Genomic DNA, 27,037 nt, shown 5'->3' on the forward strand with positions numbered 1-27,037 from the left:
CCACAGCTTGGACAGACTTGAATGTGATGACAGCTGTACTTCAGTCAGGACACAGAGAGTGTGCTAGAACTGGGCACTGGGCCATGGAATGCCTGACAGTGTATCAAGATAAGAAATGAGAGTCTGAATGTGGCTTGTCTAAGAAATGAAAATCCTGGGTGGCAAGATCCAGACAGGTGCTAGCACACAGGGTCATGGGGCATCTCTTCATTCCTCTATCACGTGAACAACTCCATCCCACCCTACCCTATCCTCACCCACACCAGCCAAGTACAGCCAGGCTCAGTGCCTCCCACCGCAGGCCCTGCGGGGGACTCACACTGGTGCTGGTCCCCACCCCGCTGCAGAGCCAGACTGAAAGATTCTCAGGTTCTCAGCCTAGTGACCGGCCGGCCCACTTTCAGACTATGCTGGGGAGCAAGATGGCAGGAACAGGAATTCCATGCGCTGGTGCATTTGTGTTGTTTCAGACACATTCCTGAAAACCGGTCATCGGCAGAGAGAACATATCGGTGCGGTGGGGGGCGGAGTGGGCGGGGGGCAGGAAGCTGAGGCTCTCTCCCCAGGCCGAGTTTACCGAGAAATTGGAATGGCTCCTTCCCCAGGGAGAAGCAGCATTTCAGATGGTCTGGGTCCTTTCGCAATGAACGGAATCCATGTAATTGTCTGCATAACTTCCCAATTACAAGGAGGCTGAGGGAAGCCAGAGTCTCTGCCAACCCACCCACAGGAAGGCTGCTGTTCTCATCAAGAGCAAAGCACCTTCCTCTGCCTCCTGATAGACACAGCAGGAAAGGATGCTCTGAGGCCAACAAGGAAGTGCTTCCAGTTTCTTTCCCAAGATGCTGCAGTCAGGTCAGTGAACTGACAAATCACTCCTCCTGGTGGAAATGGCCTGTGCCCTGAAACTGGGCCTAAGGAACTCATAGCGAGCGGATGTGGCCTGAGGATCATTGTCTCCTCATTAGAAAATTTAGAAATGTTCGCTGTGGAAAAATGGAAGATTGTTAACAAAATGCTTTTGAACTGTGGTGCTGGAGAAGACTCTTGAGAGTCCCTTGGACAGCAAGGAGCTCAAACCAGTCAATCCTAAGGAAATCAATCCTGAATATTCATTGGAAGGACTGATGCAGAAGCTCCAATGCTTTGGCAACCTGGTGGGAAGAGCTGACTCACTGGAAAAGACCTTGATGCTGGGAAAGGAGGAGAAGGTGGTGACAGAGAATGAGATGGTTGGATGGCATCACTGATTCAAAGGACATGAGTCTGAGCAAACTCTGGGAGATAGTGAATGACAGGAAAGCCTGGCATTCTGCAGTCTACGGGGTTGCAAAGAGTTGGACATGGCTTATCGACTGAACAACAACAAATAGAATAATTGTCAATAAACAAAGAAAAATTACCCATAATCTACCACACAGAGAAAAATCTATTAAAGCCTATTACATATTTATTTTATTTTATGACTGCTCCATGTGGCTTGCAGGATCTTAGTTTCCTAATCAGGAATTGAACCTGGACCCTCAGCACTGAAAGCACAGAATCTTAACCACTGGACTGCCAGGGAATTCACTAAACCTATTAAATAGTTGAACATGTTTAATGTGTCTCTCCGATAGCTCAGTTGGTAAAGAATCCGCCTGCAATGCAGGAGACCCCAGTTCTCTTCCTGGGTCGGGAAGATCTGCTGGAGAAGGGATAGGCTACCCACTCCAATATTCTTGGGCTTCCCTTGTGGCTCAGCTGGTAAAGAATCCGCCTGCAATGCAGGAGACCTGGGTTTGATCCCTGGGTTGGGAAGATCCCCTGGAGAAGAGAACAGTTACCCACTCCAGTGTTCTGGCCTGGAGAATGTCATGGCCTATATAGTCCCTGGGGTAGCAAAGAGTTGGACATGACTGAGCGAGTTTCACTTTCATTTTAATACATTTTTCACTATTTAGACTATTTAGTCTATAAACAAGGAACGTTTTCCTTTTCAGGAAAAGGAAAAATTAAGGGTCAAGGTTAACTCCTCCCTATTCCCACAGGGTGGGAATTTGGAAAGAGTTATTTTTCTCCATCTCTGACCATTCTTATGGGCCATCTCTCCGTCTTATAACCCCTTGAATTGAGTTCTTGTTCAAAGAGGGTTCTACCTGGGCACTGGCTGATAGGGGCGGAGTTGAGAGGCAGTAAACTCTACTTAGAGGCAGTGCGGGCCCAGGACAACGTCGGTTCCTTCTGCCCAGCTGCAGTATCTACACTGCAAATTAGAAAATGGCGCCTCTGGGTAGAACTGGGCTGAAAGATGGGCAACTCTCACAGGCAGAGCTCCAGGTGGGCACAATGTGTGCCAGGGTCAGTGGCTTGTTGCATGCATGGTGGACTACATCTCAGCCCCACTGGCTCCCTCCCAGCTCTTGCTGTTGCTGGAAGAGGCCGAGGCAAGGACTGAGTGGGATGGGGAGTGGTCACAAGCTGGAGTCATCCTGTCATGAAAAGAAAGTGACCCCACCTTTGTGTTTTGTTTTAGAATGAGAACTCATGCCTATATTTGAAATTTATTTCTTTTCCTAGATATCAGTGAATGCTCCAGTCAGCCTTGTCAGAATGGTGGCACGTGTGTGGAAGGTGTCAACCAGTACAGATGCATTTGTCCTCCCGGAAGGACTGGGAGCCGCTGTCAGCATCAGGCCCAGACTGGTATGTAGCAGCTATAGGGCCGGGGAGGACAGTCCGTTATCGAGAAGGGAGGACCCTAGTCACGGGTCACCAAAGGCAGACCAGTGGGATGTTCTCTCTGGTTCACATCATAGATCCCTCTGAGATGGTTATTTGGGATGGCACTTAGTTCTCTTGTGGAACCAGAGTTTTGGTCCAGGTGGCTCAATTAAAGAATCTACCTGCTGATGCAGGAGAAGTAGGTTCAATCCCAGGTTGGGAAGAGCCCCTGGAGTAGGAAATGGCAACCCACTCCAGTGCTCTCGCCTGGAGAATTCCATGGACAGAAGAGCCTGGTGGGCCACAGTCCACGGGGTTGCAAAGAGTCAGACATGACTGAGCACATGCACACACACACTCGGAAGAAGATGCAAGTGCAAGGACTGAGTCCCACCCTAAAACCCTCCAGATTTGGAACTTGGCCTGAGAAGCTTCCTTGCTGCCACCTTCACGTGGTTGGCTTTCCTCCGCATATCAGCAGAACAGCTTCTCCTGCAAATGTTCCATGCAAAATCCATAGTTCCTGATATAGTATTTTCAGAGCTGGGTAAACTAGACGTTCAACTGGTGATGAGGTTATGATCCACATTTGAGTCCCAGCATTTCTGCAGCCAGAGGTCTAGATGCCACATGGTGGCTATTTTTGCAGTGAAAGTCACTTAGTCGTGACTGTTTTTGCAGGTGCCAAGAAAATCTGATAATAAGGAGTCTATGGGAGATGGGGGCGGGGAGTGGCATGCTATGCTACAACCATCGTTTTGTTTTTGGCTTCCCCCATATGTAGCTTGTAGGATCTTACTTCCCTGACCGAGGATTGAACTGAACCCATGCCCTCGGCAGTGAAAGTTGAGTCCTAACCACTGGACCACCAGGGGATTCCCTGAGCCACGCTTTCTCATCTAAGAAAGTCAAACCCTAAAGATGTCCTGTTCCGTTGCCAGAAAAGCCTGGGGTGTCTATGTGGTTGTCTTCTGAGTGGAACCTCAGTATTGGGGAAGGAATTGGTGGTTAGCAGAGAACAAGCTTTGTCAGTACTTGGTATCTTTCCACTGGAGCCAGCTCAAGGTCCAGTTTAAGTTTTGTCCCCAGGGATTTGCTGCTTAACGTGTCTTGACTCCATTCAGCTGAGTCACCCTTCTGGGTACTTTCTCAGGGAGAGCCTGAGGTCCCTTGACAGTGCCTGTCCCTGGAGTTGCCCTGTGTGGAAACAGCCCCACTCCTCCTCCTACTTAGTACCAGGAAGGAAAAAGAAATAGCTACATTTCAACCCAACTGTGCTGGTCCTGGACACTGGATCTAAGCCCCACCTGTCTGGGCATCCACTATTGGAAACTTCAGGCTCCAGGCCACAGATCCTCAGGCTCCTGGATCCTCAGGTCCGGGGCACAGTTAATATAGAAATTATTCCTATGACAGGAATCTCTGCGAGGAATTGGAGGGAATGAGCAGGCGCATCTGAAGCTAGTTTATGTCCTTACAGGATCCCCGTGAACAATGTGAACAACAGCCCAGCACACCTCTGGCTTTTTGCTCACCTGGTCCCCCAGCCTACAGCCTTCCTTCTCATCAGCTCTGCCCCTGTCTTTCTGGCTCCCAAGGGGAGCCTCTCTTCAATTACTTAAAAAAAAACCAAACCAAACCAAAACACATTCACCGTTTTTGTTCACATTGTAAAGTATACATAACAAAATTTACCATTTTAAGTGTGTGGTCCAGTGGCATTAACTACGTTCACCATCACCACCATCCGCCTCTAGAACTTTTTTCACCTTGCAAAACTGAAACTCTGTGCCCATGAGACAACTTCTTCCCGTCTCCCCAGCAATCATTGTGTTCTCTGTCTGGATGAATTTGATGACTCCAGTGGGATGACTAAGTGTCCTCTTGTGCATCAGATAACATTTACCACCAATCCCTTTAACCATGGAGAGTCTGAAATCCTTTGAAAGCTTTCAAAAATTAACACTTTTTTTTTTCACTGATTAGAACACTGATTTATATTCTTGGTTGAAACAAAAACTTTCGACACTTTAGGAAAATATTTTAAAAATACAAAAAAATAACCCAGAAAAAAAGGTAGTGTTTTAAGCTATGTAGATTTTTTTTTTGAATTTTTACTTTTTAGCCATGCCATGCAGCATGGTTTCGAACCTGCACCTTCTGCATGGGAAGTACAGAGTCTTAACCACTGGACTTCCAGGGAAGTCTCTCCATAGATTTTTTTTAAAAAGTGTTTTACAATTAATTTTTATTGGGGTATAGTTGATTTAGTTTCTGCTATACAGCAAAGTGAGTCAGTTATACATATACATATATCCACTCTTTTTTAGATTCTTTTCTAAAATATATATATTATATGCATTGATATGTTTGCTCAATGGTGTCTGACTCTCTGCGACCCCATGGACTGTAGTCTGCCAGGCTCCTCCTTCCATGGGATTTTCCGGGCGAAAATACTGGAGTGGGTTGCCATTTCCTTCTCCAGGGGATCTTCCCAACCCAGGGATTGAACTTGGGTCTCCTGCACTGCAGGCAGACTCTTTACCGTCTGAGCCACCAGGGAAGCCCAGTATACACACACACACACACACACACACACACATTGTTGCTCTTATTGCTTAGTCACTCAGTTGTGTCCAACTCTTTTGCGACCCCATGGACTGTAGCCGGCCAGGCTCCTCTGTCTATAGAATTCTCCAGGTGAGAATACTGGAGTGGGTTACCGTTTTCTTCTCCAGGGGATTTTTCTGACCCTGGGATTGAACCCACATCTCTTGCTTTGGCAGGTGGATTCTTTACCACTGAGCCACCAGGGAAACATATATAGATACACATATATACTACTATATATAGTAATGTAGGGTGTATAGTCAATCCCAATCTCCCAATTTATCCCTCCCCTGTTACCCCTTGGTAAGCATAAGTTTGTTTTCCACAGCTGTGACTCTATTCCTGTTTTGTAAATAGGTTCATTTGTACCATTGGTTTTAGATACCACAAATAAGTGATATCATATGCTATCTGTCTTTGATTTCACTCAGAATGACAATCCATGTGGCTGCAAGTGGCATTATTTCGATAAGCTCCGTAGTTTTAACCTCCAGTGCTCACTGCTAGGGCCCTGGTGCTTTACGCCTTTGAAAGTGAAACGCGGCTCTCACCTCACTGTGGTCCTCTGGGTGCGGTTGCGTCGCCTGCTTTTCGTGCATCGTTCTTTTCGGGCGCGTCCCCTTGTCTTCCGCCCGTTTGGGGTGGGCGCTGGCTCACCGGCTGAGTTTCGGTTAATTCCGTGTCTTTCCTCTCCCTACTCCAGAGTAAGCTCTGAGAAGGGGCCGCGCCCCGATCTCGGGGCTCCCCCAAGGTCAGGCCCAGGTGCGCCAGGCCCGGCCCTGAGGATGTCTTCTCCCCGCAGCCGCCCCCGAGGGCAGCGAGGCAGGGGACGCCGCCTTCAGCCGCGCGCCGCGATGCGCGCAGGTGGAGCGGACGCAGCACTGCAGCTGCGAAGCCGGATTCCACCTGAGCGGCGCCGCCGCCGACAGCGTCTGCCAGGGTAGGCGCGGGCTCCATCGGGGGGAGGGGACGCGGGGGTCGTGGGGAGAGGGGCTCCTACCTGCCGCCCTCCCGGGGGGTGCGCCCGCGCCCAGGTGTAGGTGCGAGTGGGTGGGTGGCTTCCTGGGCGTGCTCTCAGAAAGCCCCGTATCTTGCTGCTTAGGTAAGTAGGTGTGGACCTGATGGTTGCTAGGACACAGCTAGCGCGGAGAGCTGGGAAGCGGTTCTAAGAAAGCATCCAGGGGTCCCCGGTCTACCCCTAGTCATGCGCACTCGTGCAGAAGTCTGTCTCCCTCCCAGCTAGGATTGCGGGGCAGGTGGCAGCGCGGAGCTGGAATGACAGCCCCTCACCATACCCCATCCCTGTCCCCAGAGCTGTGCAGGGGCTTGGGCTCACTCTTTGGGCCCCTCTCTGCTTAGTCTTACTGACTGGCCCACTTTTGCAAACCTCTTCCTGGATTATCAGACTTCCATCTGAAAACCACTCAAACCAGCGGTTTCAACCTAAGAGTTGCCTGCAGCTACTAAGTCGCTTCAGTCGTGTCCGACTCTGTGCGACCTCAGAGATGGCAGCCCACCAGGCTCCCCCGTCCCTGGGATTCTCCAGGCAAGAACACTGGAGTGGGTGGTCATTTCCTTCTCCAGTGCATGAAAGTGAAAAGTGAAAGTGAAGTCTCTCAGTCGTGTCCGACTCTTAGCGACCCCATGGACTGCAGCCTTCCAGGCTCCTCCGTCCATGGGATTTGCCAGGCAAGAGTACTGGAGTGGGACGCCAAGAGTTGCCTAGTTGTTGCTAACGGCCTCATTTTACAGCCACAGAAGCCGTCTTACACCCGTTCCCAAAGATGAGAAGGATTAAGGCGCGGCGGGGAACCAGGGCGGAAGTCTGGGTCCTCCGCCCCACGCTTTGCTCCCTGGGGAGCAAGGTACTCGCCAGGTTGGACTTGGCAGCCTCGCAGGATCTGCCCAGGTAGTCATCAGCCTTAGAGGAGCGGCCCAGGGTCCCTGCCCGTATCAGCTCCCTCACCTCGTCCCTTCGGCCCTCCAGGTCCTTGGCTTGGGAGAACGGGGAGCACTCCTGCGTCTCTTCTGAGTCCTCTGCAGGGGATCGGCCTTGGCGGCCACTGCAGACCCCGCCCGCTAGCTACAGCTGCCACCGATGGCGACGCAGCAGCCATGCTGGGCCATAGCCGGTGGCTGCCCACTGGCGGCTCCTGGAGTTATACCGGGTGATTCTGTCCCCAGATGTGAACGAATGCGAGCTCTATGGACAGGAGGGGCGCCCCCAGCTCTGCATGCACGCCTGCGTGAACACGCCTGGCTCCTACCGCTGTGTCTGCCCCAGTGGATACCGGACTCTGGCGGACGGGAAGAGCTGTGAGGGTGAGTGAGGCTGTGGCAGAGGAAGGTGGTCCCAGCCTGGTGGTCCCAGGCTCGGAACTACTAGGGGAGGAGGGGAGGGCAGAGGGCTCTTTCTACGGACTGACATGGAATCCAAATGAACAGGGAGCTGCCCAGTGACGTCCTAGTGAGGCCCCATGGGTGGGCTCAGAGGAGTGGGTAACCTGGGACTAGAGGAAAGGCATCCAGATAGCGGTCGTCCTTCCATCATCCACCCATCTATCATCCGTCCATCTCTCGATCATCTATCCACCTTTCCTTCTATCCTACGAGTATTCATAAAGGCCCCTATAAGTTTGTGTGGGGTTTGAAAAGAAGCCTGGCCTGCAGGCCAGGAGCTCATTGAATATGTACAGAACGGAGGACATATAAAGGGCATGATATTAGCCACAGAGGGCAGACTCTAGGTCTCGCTGACTGAGGGGGAGGCAGGTTGAGAGAAGCGTTGTGACCAGTGACACTCATTCGTGCCCTCCAGCGCCTCTGAAACCTGTCACATCCGGAGGGGGAGGATGGGGTCCTGGGGAGGGGAGCTCCTCAGGGCTGCCATCAGACCTGGATTTCTAATAGTTAACAGCGACAGGGCTTCCAGTTATCAGAATCAGCGCTGGACATTTTGGAAAGTTCACTGCATGTACAGCACCTTTTGCAGTGCCTGCTGGTGCCATTCATGTGGGCCCATCAGTGATGGACGGGTGGCAGGAGATCGTCTTCCTCATTGGGTGCCCACTATTCTTTTTTTTTTCCATCCATGGATTTTATTTTTAATTTTTATCAGAGTTTAGTTGCTTTACAATGTTGTGTTAGTTTCTACTATACAGCAAAGTGATTTAGTTATACATATACATATAAAAGCTGACTTAAAACTCAACATCCAAAAAACTAGGATCACAGCCTCCTGTCCTATCACTTCATGGCAAATAGGAGAAAAAGGGGAAACAATGGCAGCTTTATTTTCTAGGGCTCCAAAATCACTGAGGATGGTGGCCACAGCCATGAAATTAAAAGACGCTTGCTTCTTGGAAGAAAAGCTATGACAAACCTAGACACTATATTAAAAAGCAGAGACATCACTTTGCAGACAAAGGTTCGGGTAGTCAAAGCTGTGGTTTTCCCAGTTGTCGTGTACAGATGTGAGAGTAGGACCATAAAGAAGGCTGAGTGCCAAAGAATTGATGCTTTTCAACTGTGGTGCTGGAGAAGACACTTGAGAGTCCCTTGGACTGCAAGGAGATCAAATCAGTCAATCCTAAAGGAAACGAATATTCATTGGAAGGACTAATGCTGAAGCTGAAGCTCCAATACTTTGACCACCTGATGTGAAGAACTGACTTGTTGGAAAAGACCCTGAAGCTGGGAAAGACTGAGGGCAGGAGAAGAAGGGGGCGACAGAAGATGAGATGGTTGGATGGCATCACCAACTCAATGGACATGACTTTGAGCAAACTCAGGGAGATAGTGAAGAACAGGGAAGCCTGGGGTGCTGCAGTCCTTTGGGTCACAAAGAGAGATGGCTTGGTGATTGAAGAGCAGCTGTTTTTTAGATTCTTTTCCCATATGGATCATGACCGAGTATTGAGTAGAGCTCCCTGTGCTGCGCACAGTAGGCTCTTACTAGTTGTCTGCTCTGTATAGAGTGTTGTGCATATATCCATCCCAAGCTCCATTTACCCGCACTCTGCCTCACCTGGTGTTTCAGATGTCGATGAATGTGTGAGCACACAGCCTGTGTGCCCCCGGGGGACCGTGTGCATCAACACCGGAGGAGGCTTCCAGTGCGTCAGCCCAGAGTGCCCCGAGGGCAGCAGCAACGTGAGCTACGTGAAGACATCTCCGTTGTGAGTATGACTAGGGCCACCCTCAGCTGAGTGCGTTCACCCTTCACCCAGGCCTCCCCAGGGGTGGGCTGCATTCTTCCTAGATGTTCTTGGGAGAAGGTACAAGTATGTCTGATGAAAGGCACGGTGCTGTGTCTGGCTTCTTGGAGCTTCCCTCTCTCTCCTTTCAGGGTTTGCATTGAGTGTGCTGCTGCCCTGGGTAGTAGGAATGATGTTCCTGAGCGCTCCCCTGAGGACAGGGAGGCCACTGGGGGGAAGAGGGCAGTGGTGAGGCTGCCAGGAGGTATGTATGGGACACAGATTCAGAAGAGGATCACTTCCTGTGTTCACAGGGTATCTGTACACTTTGCATTATATCACTCTTCTTTGCTGCTGCTACTAGGAATTTTGATTTCCAGGAACCTCAGCCCCTCACAGACTTTTTTTTCTTCGAAAGATGAAGACAGGCTTTTAAGGAGAATAACTGCAACTATCACAAACAACACATATTTTCTCTGAGAGAGATCACAAGAGCCTTAGCATTGTCTTTAGAATGCATTGGCCCAGTGAAGCAGCTCCTTGAATAGCTGTGGGGGCTACAGCAGGTCAGAAGCAGCCAGAAGGTTGGTGGCAGTTATTCACTGAGAGTGAAGACACCAGGGTCCTTCTGCAGTGTCACGTCGTGAAGGGACGGAGGGACTTGTATGTCGGGCCTTGGCAGACATCCCTGATGAACAGCCAGAAGTGCTGCTTGATCTCCTTAACGGGGATGATCTGAGTCACCAGAATCGCTAAACTGCATCTATCTCTTGTGTTGGATGGCGCTAGTGGTAAAGAACCTACCTGCCAGTGCAGGAGACTTAAGAGACATGGGTTTGATCCCTGGGTCAGGAAAATCCCCTAGAGGAGAGCATGGTAACCCACTCCAGTATTCTTGCCTGGAGAAGTCCATGGACAGAGGAGCCTAGCAGGCTATAGTCCCTGGGGTCGCAAAGAGTCAGACACAACTGAATCAACTTAGCACTCAGGCTTGTGTTGGATGAGATGAAGAAAAAAAAAAACAAAACTATCAAAGCACTTTCACAGGACCTTGACTCCACATGCCTACGGAAGGCAGAGTGTCCTGCTCAAGAATGAACACTGGGGGGTTCCCAGTCCTTTCCCTGCTGCGGCCCTGGTTGGGGAGCTAAGATCCCTTAAGCCATGATACACTGACAAAAAGAAAGAACACTGGTTGTTTAGTAAGCTCACCACATGCGGAGAACCACACTCTAGGATGTCACCAGCTAACTGCTGGGGTCTCAGCACTCTAGAAGGGGCAGCTGGTTTGAATGCTAGCACCATCATCATTGAATCTTTCCTGGCTTTATTTTTCTACACAAACAGTGAAAGAAAAAGGGCTTCCCTGGTGGTTCAGAGGGTAAAGAATCCTCCTGCAATGCAGGAGATCTGGGTTCGATCCCTGGGTTGGGAAGATCTCCTGGAGAAGGGAACGGCAACCCACTCCACTTCCGGCCTAGAGAATTCCATGGACAGAGGAGCCTGGCGGGCTACAGTCCAGAGGGTTGCAGAGAGTCGGAAACAGTAGTAATAGCATATTATAGTAGTAATAGCACAGTATGTAAATGGTAGTAATAGCCTGTATAAACATACACACATACCCAGACACACATGGACAGATGGGTCAGGGAAGCACCTTTTCCTGGCCTGACCCCACCCACGCTCCCGCGCCTGTGGTTTTGGAGTGCCTGTGTCAAAGAACACATGGCTGGAGGAGTCACTCCAGTGCCTCTTTAGGAAGGCAGGTGGGACAGACCGGCCTGGTCAGAGCAGCCCCTGCCGACTTTCCCCAAGGCTGAGCGTCCCCCACGTTTGCCTCTCTTCCAGCCAGTGTGAGCGGAACCCCTGCCCCATGGACAGCAGGCCCTGCCGCCACATGCCCAAGACAATCTCCTTCCACTACCTGTCTCTGCCCTCCAACCTGAAGACGCCCATCACACTCTTCCGCATGGCCACAGCCTCAGCCCCTGGTCGGCCGGGGCCCAACAGCCTGCGCTTCGGGATCGTGGGTGGGAACAGCCGCAGCCACTTCGTGATGCAGCGCTCAGACCGCCAGACTGGGGAGCTGATTCTGGTCCAGACCTTGGAGGGGCCTCAGACGCTGGAGGTGGATGTCGACATGTCCGAATACCTGGACCGCTCGTTCCAGGCCAGCCACGTGTCCAAGGTCACCATCTTTGTGTCCCCTTATGACTTCTGAGGGGGTCTTGAGGTCGCGGGGTGCAGTAGCCTGGGCCCGTTTCTCTTCCGCAGAGACGTAGCTGCGGGCGTGGGCCGCAGCAGACATCTCTCCCCGCCTACCTGTCCCCGTGGCTCCCAGGACAGCACCGCACGCCATCCCATAATGCTGAAGTGCAAACCCACAGCCCAAACTATTGCTGTCATATGTTTTTCTGCTTTACGGCCTCCCATTAGATGATGCACTTTCTCAAATCTTCGTTGTCTTTTTTTTAACAGGGTAACAGGCAGCTTGTCAAAATGCTGCATGAGTGGCATTACGAGTTTGAAACAGCTGGGGAGGGAGGAGCTTATGGCCTGTGTCTGAGATGGTGGCCTAGCGTCTGTATCGCTAGTCAGGCCTCCAGGCACACTGAGGGTGGATCACGCCCCTGTGCTTGTGGCGTGGGGGGCGGGCTCCTGCCACGACTCGGCCCGTCCTTCTCTCTGCACCTCCCTTTGTGCCACGCGGCTGGCCTTCTCACCCGAGTGTCATGGCAGGGCTGGACCCCCACACAGATTCTTCCAGACCAAGGAGCCAGAGTTTTATGTGCCGATTCTGCCTGAATGAATTCCCTTTTGAGAAACCATGTCTCGAAACATAACCTGGTATTATAACTGAAAAAATAAAGTCTGTTGCTCATCCCTGTCCATCTGGCCTCTTCCTGACCGTGAGCTAGCCCAGTTCTTCCCAGGAGGGGAGACCCAGCTCTCTCCTGTCTAGGCTGGAATAAACTGGGATAAACAAATGAGAAAGGGAACACAGAGGTGAGGTAGGATTGCTCTGTCAATAGGAATTTGGCTTGGCTATGTGGGAGCCTGGTAAGGCAACATCTGCCCGTGGAGAGTTTAAGAAAACGCTCGAGTCGCCGTTGGGTCCCCGTTTCCCCGGTTGCTCAGCTGGGAAAAAATCTGCCAGCCAGTGGAGGAGACAAAAGCGACACGGGTTTCATCCCTGGGTTGGGAAGGTCCCCTGGAGAAGGGAATGGCACCCCCCGCCCCAGCCCTGCAGCCAGTATTCTTGCCTGGAGAATCTCCTGGACAGAGGAGACTGGTGGTCTACAGTCCATGGGGTCACAGAGTTCGACACAACTGGGCACACGTGCGTTGCAAACCACTGATTCCAGGGCCTTCTACTCCTGATGGAGGAGCCCAGTGGGGACACCCTCCAGTGACTGAGTTTCGAACACTCTCTCTGGTGCTGGGAGTTGGTGGGGGTGTGGGTGTTCAAAAGACAACTTAGATGCTAGCTGAGTCATCGGGAAATCACGTCCATCCAGGTGAGATTTCATCCCAGATGTCCTACTGAACAGTTCTTTGTGTTGCCCTGGGTGTGAGGTGGCGCCCAAGGGAGTGTGTTGCCAGTTTAGTGATCAAGCCCTCCACCAAGGTGGTGCCTAGGACGCCTCTCTTTGTATTACGTCCAAGAGTGAAACACGGCCAAGAGTTCCTTCTGACTCTTCTGGGATCAGCTGTGCTGATCTGCTTCCCTGTGTTGTTACAGGTCACTATTAAAACTGTCATCCAGGTGGGAGGGGGCTTAGGGGAGAATGAATACATGTATACGTATGGCTGAGTCCCTTCGCTGATCACCTGAAACGATCACAACATTGTTAATTGGCTATAAAAGTTCAGAAGAAAAAAAAGCCCTATCATTCCAGGAAGAAAACAAGAGTACTTCTCTGGTGGTCCAGCGGTTGAGGCTCCACACTTCCAGTGCAGGGAGTACGGGTTCAGTCTCTGGTTGGGGGACTAAGATTCCATGTGTCACGTGGCCAAAAACTAAAAAGATTTAAAAAAAGAAGAAGAAAGAAAACTATCATCCATGGCTTTGTGTCTCCAAATAGTGCCTGATGGGTCAGAAGCCTGCCTGTCACCTGATCCCTAGGAGAATGCCAGGTGGGAGGGACCAAGGCGTGGCCATGCTCCTGAAAGTGCAATGTGACAGGAGTGCGGACCTTCCTCCTTGCTGCGGGGAGGACGAGCGGTGCCAAAGGACAAGCTTCTTACCTCCCAGCAGGTAAGGAGTGATTTGGGGCACTACAGAGCAGATGCTCTCCCTAATTTGTGTAGGATGATGACATAGGCCAAATCAAAACCCAAAATTTCCATCATCACAATCCACCATCATCAAGCCTGTTTCCCATTTATGAAATGCCATGCTGAGCCCCAGCGCCTACCTATTAATGCCTGCCTGAGCCCACTGTCTTGTGGATTATGCCTGGACCTTCCTCCCTGGGTGACATCCTGTTCTTCGCCTCTCTCAACTTTCCCCTATGGAATCCAGTTTCTCCATTGCCCATTCATTGCTCCAGTCTGTTCTAGGTCAGAATAGCTAGGAGGCTTCCGTAGTGGCTCAGATGGCAAAGAATCTGCCTGCAATGTAGGAGACCTGGGTTCGATCCCTGGGAGGGGATGGTCCCCCCAGAGAAGGAAATGGCAATCCACTCCAGTATTCTTGCCTGGGAAATTCTATGGACAGAGGAGTGTGGTGGGCTACAGTCCATGGGGTCACAAAGAGTTGGACATGACTGAGTGATTAACCTAACAACAGGTATTAATTTGCAGCCCTTTTCACATAATATAGTTTCATATTATTTGGCAGAGGGCTTCTAAAACTTTTTATTAGACACTGTTGCAAACATAGACAAAAGTACAGATAATAAAATGAATTCCATGTCCAAATCAGCAGGTTCAACAATAGTCTCACAGACAATCTTGTTTCATCTCTGCTCTCACCCCATGCCATGACAATTCTGAAGCAGATCCTGGACTTCACATTTCATCAGTAAATATTTCAGCATGTATATCTAAATGTTCTTATGTATAACCATAAGAACTTAAAAAAAAAAAACAAAACCATGACCTGGATAACAATCCAATCTAAAACATCAGCAATAATTCCATAACACGTTTAAATATTTAGTCATTGTTCATGTTTCTGAGTGGCTCATTGGTTATTTTGTTTGTTTGTTTGAATTAGGTCCATTCTCTATAATTTGCTGGTTCACTTCTTAAATCTCTAATCCATAGCAGTGGTTCTCAAACTTGAGCATATACTGGAATAACCTGGAGGCTTGTTAAAAGACAGAGAGAGCCCTGGGGCTTCCCTGGTGGCTCAATGGCAAAGAATCCACCTGCCACTGTAGAACACAGGATTGATCCCTGGTCCAGGAAGACGCCACATGCCTCAGACCTACTAAGTCCATGAGTCACAACTACTGAGCTTGTGCTCTAGAGCCCAGGAACCACAGCTCCTGAGACTGGGGGCTGCAACTACTGAGGCCCGCTCACCCGGAGCCCGTGCTACACACAAGGGGCCACTTGGGGCGAGAAGCCTGCACACTGCAACGAAGAGCAGCTCCCACTCTTGGCGGCTAGAGAAAAGCCAGTGCAGCAATGGAGACACAGCACCGCCAAAAATAAACAAAACCGCTAAAAACGCATTTTATCAAATAAAACAAACCCCGAGTACTGGGTCATTTGTCCTGAGTACTCCTCGCGGTCTAAGTTTTCTCGAGTGCACCTCTGTAGCTTCTTTTAACATGGCCCTCTGTCCTCTCTTCCCTGGCGGCTCAGCGGTAAAGAATCTGCCTGCAATGCAGGGGACCCGGGTTCAATCCCTGAGTTGGGAAGGCCCCCTGGAGAAGGGAATGGCTACTGACTCCAGTATTCTTGCCTGGAGAATTCCATGGACAGACCAGCCTGGTGGGCTATAGTCCGTGGAGTTACAAAAGGTTAGACATGCCTGAGTGACTTACACGTTCACTTTTCTGTCCTATTTTTTATATGTCAGTAGTTATAGCTAGAAATTCAATTAGAGTGCAGTTAGGTTAATTCTCACAGGACTGCTCTATTGATGACAGGTATTTCCAGTGGGAGCCGTATTATCTCTGGTTGCCTCTCTTTTCTGATGTCAGCAGCTCCTGAAGATTGTTGTATAGACCCACTACTTCCTTAGGGGCTGCGAATAATATTCTGGTGCTGTTGTTCATTAGTGGCATACCTTCTAAGAAGAAACTTCCTTTCTTTGGTTATTTGGCTCCCCTGAGGCTTGGTTTGTACTGGAAAGATTGGATAGAATTTTCTTAATGTTTTTTTCCCCTATTCTTTTTCTTCGTTTTTTATTTGGCTGCACCTCAAGGCATGCAGAACTTCCCCAACCAGGAATTGAACCTGCGTTCCCTGCAGTGGAAGCAGAGTCTTAAACACTGGACCATTGGGAAGCCCAAGACAATGAATTTTGGATTCTTCCCCCCTTGTCAGTTTCTGAAGTGGTTCCCTGGCATCTTTCTAAGCTTTCCAGTGAGTGTTGTTTTCTTATTGGATACATTATGAACTTGTGGCTTAGATATATTTGACATATGCTTCAATCTATAGATGTTATTATCTTTACTGTCACTCAAATTGTCCCATTTGGCTTTTGGGAACTACTTCAAGTTGACTAATCCTTTTTGACATGACTCTACTGGTCTAATCCACTCCAGGATTCTTGCCTGGAGAATCCCATGGACAGAGGAGCCTAGTGGGCTACAGTCTGTGGGATCACAAAGAGTCGGACACGACTGAGGGACCAACACACACACTGGTCTTTGGTAATTTTGTCGTTATCTTGCAAGACAAGATGTTTCAAACTTGTCTCATTTATTTCATGCTCCAGCCTGAAGTCATTCACTTTCCCTACCCAGGGATCCATCCATGTTCTTTCAGTGGGGCATGGCCATTAGATCAAAATCTGAGTGTAAGGAAAGCTCATTGGTCGTAGTTTAGTCATTGTTTCTTGGTTTTAGTGAATAGAGCTGGGAAATAGGTACTATCCATTTTTTTAAAGAAGAAACTCTGCATTAGTTTATACTGATACTTCCAATTCAACTCAAGACTACAGGGTTTTTAATGTAATGTCGCTGATCTTACATCTGCTCTTCTGTCATTCTGAAGGCCTCCTTCTCAAAAATGACCAAAATAACTATGTTGTTGTTCAGTCACTCAGTCCTGTCTGACTGTTTGCAACCCACAGACTGCAGCCCACCAGGCTTTCCAGTCCCTCACCATCTCGCGGAGTTTGCCCAAGTTTATGTCCATTGCATTGGTGGTGCCATCCAGCCATCTCATCCTCTGACACACTCTCCTCCTTCTACCCTCAGTCTTTCCCAGCATCAGGGACTTTATAAACCCTCAGGATAACAATGCCAAAATTATCACGAAAAAATTACTGAAAAAGTCAAGGTTTTCCTTTTGCAGTTTTTTTTTTGTCCTTAGAGTTTATGATATTGAGGATGTACAATCAAATAATTTGGAATAGTTCCTTGCTCTGTGGTTATGGCCCAAGCATGAATCAGGGTTAGGATTATTCACTTTGTTTTGCTTCCATTTTTAGATTTTTTTTCATTTTAATTTTTAAAAGTCGTGTAAACTATTTACATGGTTATGAAGTCAAATCCACAAAATGAGCAGTGATCAAAGGCGTCTATATCCTAACATTGTCCCCTTCACTCTCTTTCCCCCTTCTATCATAATCAAGTTTTTTCCATTTTACCCTTTCATTTAAAAACATATAAACACATGATAAATGATAGCATACTAATTCATTTAACACTTGCCCTGATCTTGGTTCCCCCCCCCCCTTAATGATATACTGAATATGAATCCACAGAACCAGATAGAATGTTCTTCTATAAAATGCTGCTTTATGAAGACATATTATTTATTCCACCAGTCACCCTTGATTGACATTTGGCTTCTATCTAGTCTGTTGCTATTAAAATACTGCAGCAATACCTGCTTGTCTTTGTGCATTTTTGCCTTTGTATCTCTAGGGCTGGTTTCCCTGGTGGCGCAGTGGTAAAGAATCCACCTGCCAACGCAGGAGACAGGGGTTCGATCCCTGGGTCGGGAAGATCCTCTGGAGAAGGAAATGGCAACCCACTCCAATATTCTTGCCTGGGAAATACCATGAACAGAGGAGCCTGGCGGGCCACAGTCCCTGGGGTCGCAAAGAATCGGACGCAACTGAGCGAGCACGCAACAGGCACAGGCGGGCGCCTGTTCTTCCACCTCTGTGCCCTTCTGCCCCCTTGTGGCTGGGTCGCAGTATTACAGAGTTCTTTCCCCTCCAAGCTGGCATCTCCACTCCGGTGGAGGCCCCCGTAACAGCGCAGGTGAACTGCTGGCACATAATGTGCGCGGCATGAGCAAAATATGGTCCCAAGCCACAGAGAGTTTATTTTAAATTTTATTTATTTATTTTTGGTCGCATTGGGTCTTCGTTGCTGTATGCCAGTTTTCTGTAGTTGCGGCGAGTGGTAGCTTCACTTGCTGCAGCTCACAGGCTCTAGGCATGCGAGCTCAGTAGTTTCTCCGCTGCATGTGGGATCTTCCCAGACCCGGAACCAAACCCGTGGCCCCTGAATTGGCAGGCAGTGGACCACTGTACCACCAGGGAAGTCCCACAGAGATTTTAGAGTTGTTACTCCAGCATACCTATCCTGACAATGCAAAGCGAGAGAAAAATGAGGAATCCCTCCATCACTGACAATGAGATCATGCTATGGGTTGAAGGATGGCATGCACTGAACTCCTTATACCTGCTTTACACCGAACAGAAAAACCACATGCACAAGTGATATCTTACATTGCAAAACTGGGCTACAACGGTAGGTCTCAAAGTTTGGGGTAGGTTCCCTGGCAACATGGAGGAAACTGCAATGAGAAGTCTGCACATCAGAACAGATAGTAGCCCCCTGATTGCTGCAATTAGAGAAAGCCTGCATGTGGCAGTGAAGACCCACCACAGTCAAAAATAAAATAAATTTTAAAATCTTAAAAAAAAGAGAAAGCCCTCAGGTGTCTGGAGTCCAATGTACTGAGATGAAATTCCATTTTTTAAAAAAAGTGATAAAAACAATCACCTCCTTCATGAAATTCCTGCTAAACTGAGAGAAGACCATTTTGCAGTGAATGCAGAGTCATGCTGGGGACATTCAGGAGGCTAATTTTCAAACACTGTGGTCTGCTTTCTGTTTACAAAAGAGAAGTTGGTTGATTTTATAACTAGCAGTGACATAATTCTACTTATTTCAGCAGTCGGAGCTGAAACAAGCAGCCCAATCAGCATATTTCATAAATATTTCATAAATTCATTGACTCCAGGGATATGGAAGGAATTTGGACTCTTAATCCCAACCCTGGATTATTAGGCTAGAAGACTGGACACGGAATCAAAACCATTCTCCCCTCAGGGTCTGTAGAACCAGAAACTCCCCCTCCGAACCCTCATCCCCCCGTCCCCCACAGCCCCTGCCTGGCCGCCCCGCCCCCACCATCTCTCCCGCAAGACTCCTACGGAAGGACCCCTCTGGCGGCTCAGTGGTGACGAATCTGCCTGCCAGTGCAGGAGACACGGGCTCAGTCCTTGATCAGGGGAGATCTGACGTCGCAGAGCAACAGCCTGCGGGTCACAATTACTGAGCTTGGGCTCTAGAGACCAGAAGCTGCAACTGCTGCCGCCCACATGCCCTAGAGCTCATGCTCAACAAGAGAAGCCCTCGCACCACAGCTAGTGAAAAGCCTGTGCAGCAGTGAAGACCCGGCACAGCTGTAAGCAGATAAATAAAATCATTATTAAAAAAAAAAAGATTCCTACAGCAGGAGGCAAAGAAGCCCTTCCCCTTACAGCGCAGCCTCGGAAGCCCCTCCTCTGGGGTCTACAGTGAACGAAACTGCTGTCACTCACGTCAGGGGGCTTCGTGGAGCAAGTGAAGGACCAGATAAAGTTGGGTTCTGCCCTAAAAACGACTGCAAGGCCTGCATTTCCTTTCCCTCTGGTACACACAGAAGGGGAACACAATTCATAATCTTGATCAAAAGTGAGAGGAACTTCCCTAGTGGTCCAGTGGTTAGATCTCTGCAACTCCATGCTTCCAGTGTGGGGGAGAAAGGTTTGAGCCCTAGTTGGAGAACTAAGATCCCCCATAAAGTGGGGCATGGCCAATATATATACATATTTGTGAATCAAAAGACAAATGGACGGGAATTCTGCAGAGGGTTCCTGGAAAGTCAGGGCCTTCCTCGAATCTGAGAAACAACCTTGCCAAGTCCATGGGCATCACTGCACACACACCTACTGGCTACTTGACAGGCAGACAGGTCACTTCCTAGGATTGCTCCACCTCTCATTGGGCCAGTTTCTCCTTGGTAAGAGGGAAAAACTGCTCGGCTGTCAGCCAGCCTTGCGGGGAAACAGAATGGAAACAGAAGCCAAAACTTCTGTGGCTTTTCCAAACAGGCTGCTCCGGGACTTATACCACCCAGAAACTGCACCCATTCAGATGTGAGTGTCACAAACTGCCTAAGCATAAACTTCCAATACCTGCTCATTCCCAGAGACCAGACCACCAGCTTGTCCAGCAACTCTGTACTTAACAAAATCTGCCCCACCCCAGGACTGACTCAAAAACTCTTGTTGGGCTTCCCTGATGGTCCAGTGGTTAAGAATCCACCTGCAAATGTGGGGGACACAGGTTCGATCCCTGGTCTGGGAGGATCCCACATGCCTTGGGGCAGCTAAGTCAATATGTGCCAATTTCAGAATATCAGGGAGGGCACCCCTGACACCAGAGAAAATTTGGGTGAGGCCTCAGAAGAGAGAGGGTCCTTCATGCAGCTAAATCTTGTTACAGCCACAGTACCTTGTGAGCTTTTTTAAAAAAATTTATTCATTTTTGGCTGTGCTGGGTCTCCATTGCTGCGCGTTTTTCTCTAGCTGCAGTGAGCAGGGGCTGCGCCCTAATTGTGGCATGCAGATTCTTCGTGGTGGTGGCTTCTGCCGTTGCAGAGGACAGGCTCTAGGGTACTTGGGCTTCAGCAGTCGGGGTTCGCAGGCTCTAGAGCACAGGCTCAGTAGTGGCGGCGCACGGGCTTAGTTGTCCCCGGGCATGTGGGATTTTCCCGGATCAAGGATTGAACCCAAGTCTCCTGCATTGGCAAGCAGAGTCCTTACCACTGAGCCACCAGGGAAGCCTTCTTGCTGAGATCTGCCAGAACCAAGGCCATGGGGAGCAGCCACCTCGCCATTTGTCCCCGGGTGCTCCCTTCCCCATCCTGCCCTCTAGTCTCCCACCTGGAGGGGCCTGCATATCCCATTCAAAAGTCAGTCACTTCTCTTTTTTTTTGGTGCAGATTTAGCTGGAGGGCGCATCCCCAAGAATTCAGCCCAGCAGAGGTGATGGCAGGAGGCTGGGCAGCTTTCTGTTTCCTGAGGGGCAGCTCACATCACCTCTGCAGCTTGGGGAGAACATAGAACCCTTCACGGCCACACAAGGACAGCCATTCAGCACCCGAGACAATCAGGAATTCACTGGGACCAGGTTTTCCTTCTTTTCACACCGAAGTGACCGTTTTATATGTCTTTGGCTGAAAAAGGAGTGTTTCTGTTGAATCTGGATTCACCAAACTGAGCTCTGCGACATGAGGAAGTTGAAATTGGCTTACGGTCCTCGGGTACACAGAAAGGCTGGTGTGTCAGCAGATATGGGCTGAATCACGAATTTGTTCAGGAAGTCCAATATTAAGTCCAGTTTATATTATTATGTAACTAGCTTACCTGCCAAGCAACACATCCACGCAAATAAATTTAAAATATTTTTGTGCAGGATACAGCTGGGATTCAAAACTTGTATTTACTTAAGACTTGTATGAATGGTAAATAAGGCCACTTCTGTGGAACCCCTGAAAAAGGCAGTTTAAATATCTGGAGCAGGAGTGAAGGCCTTACCCACTCAGAAATGAGGAACATCAGGCTGGAAAGATGAGTTCCTGGACTGCCAGGCAGGAAAGGGGGATTCTGAAATAAAAGGCTAGAAGATGGGACACCTGCAGTCTTCATACCAGGCAAAGATAAGCATTTCTAAAGTGTAGACATGGTAGAAAAACATGTCAAACAATACTTAAAAGGGAACTGTTGTCATCCCTCCTGAAAGGACAAAGGGTCTCTGAAATCTACTGCTTCATAAAAAGTATGAGGACAATGACCAAAACAGTGAAAATTAAATTTTTTTTTCAGAATTCTGGAAATTAAAGGCTTACAATTCAAAGAGAATTTTACTCAAGAAAACCAGCTGAAAGGACTTCCCTGGAAGTCCAGTGGTTAAGACTCCGCGCTTCCAATGCAGGGGATATAGGTTCGATCACTGGTTGGGGAACTAAGATCCCACATGCCATGTGGCACAGCCAGAAAAAAAAAAAAAAAAAGAAAAGAAAAAATAGCTGAATCTGGGTAAAATGCCTTGTGGCAATGACTTCCCTAATCTCACTCTTCTCTCCCCAGCAGCCTTGAAGATCGAGACCTCCCAAAGTAACACCTGAACTCCGGTCTGCAGTCCCAAGACCAGGCAGAGGCAGTGCACGCATGCTGCCGTGTTCAGCTCCTGAACCCATGGACTGCAGCCTGCCAGGCTCCTCTGTCCATGGGACTCTCCAGGCAAGAATACTGGAGTGGGCTGTCATGCCCTCCTCCAGGGGATCTTCCTGACCCAGGGATTGAACCCACGCCTCTTGTCTCCTGCATTAGCAGGCGGGTTCTTTTACCACTAGGGCCACCTGGGAATGCCCTAGTCTTTTTTAAGGATTCATCTGATTAGTTACAGCCCACCTGTAATCATCTTCCTTTTGATGAACTCAGAACCAAGTGATCAGAGATCTTAATGGAGACGGTTATGCAGGCTGTTTACACTGGGGTCAAAAATTTGGGGAGCCACCTTAGAATACTGCCTCCCCCATTTTCAAACTGTAATGTCAGTAACTTAATAAAAGCCACCATTTTTAATGTACCAGTAAGAAAAAATAATGTTCAATGAAAATGTGACATTCCATCAGCTCTAAGTTCAGTTCAGTTCAGTCACTCAGCCGTGTCCGACTCTTTGCAACCTCATGAATCGCAGCACACCAGGCCTTCCTGTCCATCACCAACTCCTGGAGTTCACTCAAACTCACGTCCATCGAGTTGGTGATCCATCCAGCCATCTCATCCTGTCGTCCCCTTTTCCTCCTGCCCCCAACCCCTCCCAGCATCCCCAATCCCTCTTTTCCAATGAGTCAACTCTTCGCATGAGGTGGCCAAAGTACTGGAGTTTCAGCTGTAAAGTGTATCCCAATTTCAGAGATGCTGACTGTGAAAGAAAGCATGCTTGTTTCTTACTGTTTCTCACTGTGGCGCCTACAGGAGCTCACATGGTGAACAGAGTCTAGGTGAGGACAGTGGTGGGTGAGGGCTCGTGGCCTCTGGATCAACAAATAGTTTATTTTGGGGTCACGTGGATTAGCTTGTCTTTGACTGCAGCTAACATAAAGCCTAAATCAAAATGGTCTAAACAGTAAAGAGAATATATGATTTCACATGGCATAACATGAAATCTGAATGTTGGCCATCTTTTAAGAGTCGTGAGTTCCATGGCTCGGTTGTTCTCAAGGACCCAGGTTCTTCCCAAGTCTCTTCTCTGTCATCTTCCACTGACTAGCCAGCTCCCCTTGAGGTCTTAAGACAGCTGCATCTGTTCTGGGTGTCTGTTTAGACATGGCAACATCTAGTTCCTTACCAAGTATCTCAAGAAATGTTAGCTTTTCCGGGAGTGCAGCAAAGGACCTGAATTTGTATTTCAAGCTTAAGCCAACAAATGGCAAGAATGACTTTTCCATTACTTGTTGAGACCAGTAGTATTCAACCTTGGCTGTGCTCTTGAGTCACCTGAAAGCTACTGAAAAAACCCCAGGTTCACACATCCCAGGCTTCCCTCCAAAACTCCAAAATCAAAATTTCTGCCTGAGTGGGCCCCACGCATCAGTATTTTTTTTTAACCCCTGAATGGTTATGTTTAATAAAACTACTCAGTGAACTGAGCTAACTGTGCTGGATGTCAGGAATCCTATTAAGACTGGGGGCAGGTAATCCAACTCTTTTGCACCTGAAATTACTGAAGTTCTACAATTGGGTCAAGTTAACATACTGGAAGACTACATTGTCTTTCAGTTACTAAGTCACGTCCAACTCTTGTGACCCCATGGACTGCAGCACATCAGGTTTCCCTGTCCTTTACTATCTACCTGAGTTTGTTGAAACTCATGTCCATGCAGTCTGTGATGCCATCCAAACATCTCATTCTCTGTTGTCCCCTTCTCTTCCTGCCTTCAATCCTTCCCAGCATCAGGGTCTTTTCCAATGAGTCGGCTCTTCTCATCAGGTGGCCAGAGTATTGAAGCTTCAGCCTCAGTATCGGTCCTTCCAATGAATATTCATGGTTGATTTCCATTAGGATTGACTGGTTTGATCTCCTTGCTGTCCCAGGGACTCTTAAGAGTCTTGGCCAGCACCACAGTTCAAAAGCATCAATTCTTCAGTGCTCAGTCTTCTTTATGGTCCAATTCTCACATCCGTACATGGTTACAGGAAAAACCACAGCTTGAACTATATGGACCTTGGTCAGCAAAGGGATGTCACTGCATTTTCACATGCTGTCTAGGTTTGTCATAGCTTTTCTTCCAAGGAGCACATGTCTTTTGATTCCATGGCTGGAAGGCTACATACTTGACTTATATTGTCTCACCAACCGACAAACACTGAGTTTTCCTGTCATGTGCCTTTTAGTAACTGACAGCAAAAAAGTTCTATGAAACGTCACAGAGAATCTTAGAAATGAGAAATCTGTTCACGTCCCACTCTGTGATTTCCATAACGAAGACCTATGTAAGAATTGTTTTTATGAAACTATTATTAGAACAGTTAGGTTTTATATCTTTTCTCCTTCCTGAAAATAAGAGGTAAACAGATAATCACTTCATCGTTTTTGTTTGGGCTCTAAAAAAAGATCAGTGATAGGGTTGTCCTGGTGGTCTAGTGGGTAAGATTTCATGCCCCTACTGCAGGGGGCACCAGTTCGATTCCTGGTCAGGGAACTAAAATTCTGCATGCTGTGCAACATGGCCAAAAAAAAAAAAAAAAAACAACCCAGAGATACAATTAATACAGCCACAACCATGCAGACCAAACAATGTGTAAATCCATGTACAGTTTTCCCCATTACAACTTTTTTATTATTTCCTCTAGTTCAGATTTTTTTTTTAACTATGGTTTTATTATGAGCCTTCCTAGTGGCTCAGATGGTAAAGAATCTGCCTGCAACACAGGAGACCTGGGTTCGATACCTGAGTCATGAAGATCTATGGCTACGGTTTTATAGTACATGTACTTGCTTGCAATTGCCTCAAAGGTCAGTGAGATTCATCAATAATTTACAGGAGGAAATCAAGGGGAGCAGCAGAGGCTGCAGGCACTTCAGTCTGGTGATGCCCAGGCTTCAGAGTGCTTAAAACCGGGCAGATAAACAGACCCTGATTCAAGGTACAACAGAGTAGAGGCCTGACTGAGGTAGTACCTTGGAAAACCTGCTCTGAGGAAAAGAGAGTGAATTGCAGAGAAGCAAGTGGAAACTGGAGGCTGGAGAGCAGCTGAAAGTGGCTCTAACAGCCCCCACGCAAGCGGCCCACGGCCTGAGGCTGCTTCAGGTGCAGAGGGCACCGCTGAGAACATGCCTCTCCTTCAGGCTGACTTAATGCCACAAGTTAAGAGACTCCCCTGACACAGAGATGCTTGCCTCTTCAAAATAATAATAATAGCTGTAGCTATTCAAATTTCCGTGACTCTCAGTCCCTCCAACCTCTGCTTGGGCTTCTAACTTCAGAGGTGAGGTGGGTACTGCCTCTTCGAAAACAAATACTTTTTTCTTATACATAAACTTTGTATGTGTATTTAAACTAGACACTACATAAGGAAAAAATTGTTAAAAACTGTCATAGAAGATTAAATACAAGTATTTTCAAGGCTCATGAAAAGAGAGAAAGTATAAGCTAAATATTTTTATTTCTTTTCTAAGCAATGGATCCCATTATCCACCTCAAAAGGTTTTGAGGCTTAAATTATAAAAAGTCAAACAGTATTGAATAAAATAGCCCAGCGCTTGCACATGCTAAGTATGCGCTCATCTTAGCTTACTGCACAATAGCCAATGTTAGCTTTCATACAAGTTGGCCATAAAATGTACCTTCTACCACTGCCCAAGACAAGATCTTGAATTCCCTTCAACTGTGTGTGATCTTTAAAGAAGACATAAAATATTAATTCTACAGGTAACATAACCGCTCCCTTGAACAATGTCATTAAATAACAGAAGGTTCTTATAATGAACCTTGTTAAAGCATCGACTCAGCGTCTCTCCCACGTGGCTTCGTATGGACGATTCTGGTGCATTCTCTCCCCCTCCGCATCACAGCCATGGAGTAAACCTGGCAGACAGCAACAGTGCTGAGCGATGACTGCTCTCAGCTCAGACTCCCCACGCTAAGGGCCCAGGATCCATCCTTGTTTCTTCCTTTCCCAGGTCTTGTCTGATACACCTCTGTTGGAGTATATTCAATTTCCTTTCTGGCTTTTATGGGATTAGGTTACAACCAAAATAATTCTGACTCATATTTTCAAACAGGGCTTTGCTAACAAGTGTCACTAATGCTGGCCTCTACTGTACATAGCACGCTTGTGATCCTATTATATATAATGATGATCGTTTCAGTTTCATTGTATTTTTCTAATAATAATCAGTACTACTAAACAAAAGTACATGCTTAGAAGCTTATTATTTGTGCTTGGAAAATTCTGTATTTGAATATTATATTAAGATATCACCGTACTCCCATTGGAGAAGACTTTGATGCTGGGAGGGATTGGGGGCAGGAGGAGAAGGGGACGACCGAGGATGAGACGGCTGGATGGCATCACTGACTCGATGGTCGTGAATCTGAGTGAACTCCGGGAGTTGGTGATGGACAGGGAGGCCTGGCGTGCTGCGATTCATGGGGTCGCAGAGAGTCGGACACGACTGAGTGACTAAACTGAACACTCCTAAACTTTACATTCTACTGCAGTTTATGAACCAATGAGAAAGAAAACCATTCTTCTATCTTATCGACAAAAGATTTAGGAACTCCAGGCTTAAGAATGGTATAGCAGAAGCCCCGGCCGTCGCTCCGCAGCGCGCTCCCCGCGCCCTCTGCTCTCACCCGGCCGGCCGCCCGGGGGGTGTCGGCGCGCACCCTGCGGCCCGCCAAGCTCCGTCCTGCCCGGCCCGCGCGCGGGGCAGGCTTCCGTGGGGACACGCCGTGAGCCCTTGGGCCAGGGCAGCAGAGTGCGAGAGGCAGGGAACGAAACGTCATCACTGGAATTTCTATTAAAAAAGAAAAGAACGGTA

General features: G+C 48.4%; 1 protein-coding gene across 1 annotated transcript in view; it reads left to right on the forward strand.

Moving 5' to 3' along the window:
* FBLN7 (fibulin 7) overlaps window positions 1–12,398 on the forward strand; it is a 56,861-nt gene extending 44,463 nt beyond the window's left edge. Inside the window, exons 4-8 of the mRNA XM_069580635.1 lie at window positions 2,560–2,685; window positions 6,116–6,253; window positions 7,498–7,635; window positions 9,353–9,491; window positions 11,358–12,398. Coding sequence (XP_069436736.1) covers window positions 2,560–2,685; window positions 6,116–6,253; window positions 7,498–7,635; window positions 9,353–9,491; window positions 11,358–11,730 — 914 coding nt within the window. The 3' untranslated portion in view covers window positions 11,731–12,398. The remainder of the gene's footprint in view (window positions 1–2,559; window positions 2,686–6,115; window positions 6,254–7,497; window positions 7,636–9,352; window positions 9,492–11,357) is intronic.
* Window positions 12,399–27,037: the final 14,639 nt, after the last annotated feature.

This window comes from Ovis canadensis, chromosome 3 (genome assembly GCF_042477335.2).
Source record: "Ovis canadensis isolate MfBH-ARS-UI-01 breed Bighorn chromosome 3, ARS-UI_OviCan_v2, whole genome shotgun sequence".
Taxonomy (NCBI): Eukaryota; Metazoa; Chordata; class Mammalia; order Artiodactyla; family Bovidae; genus Ovis; species Ovis canadensis.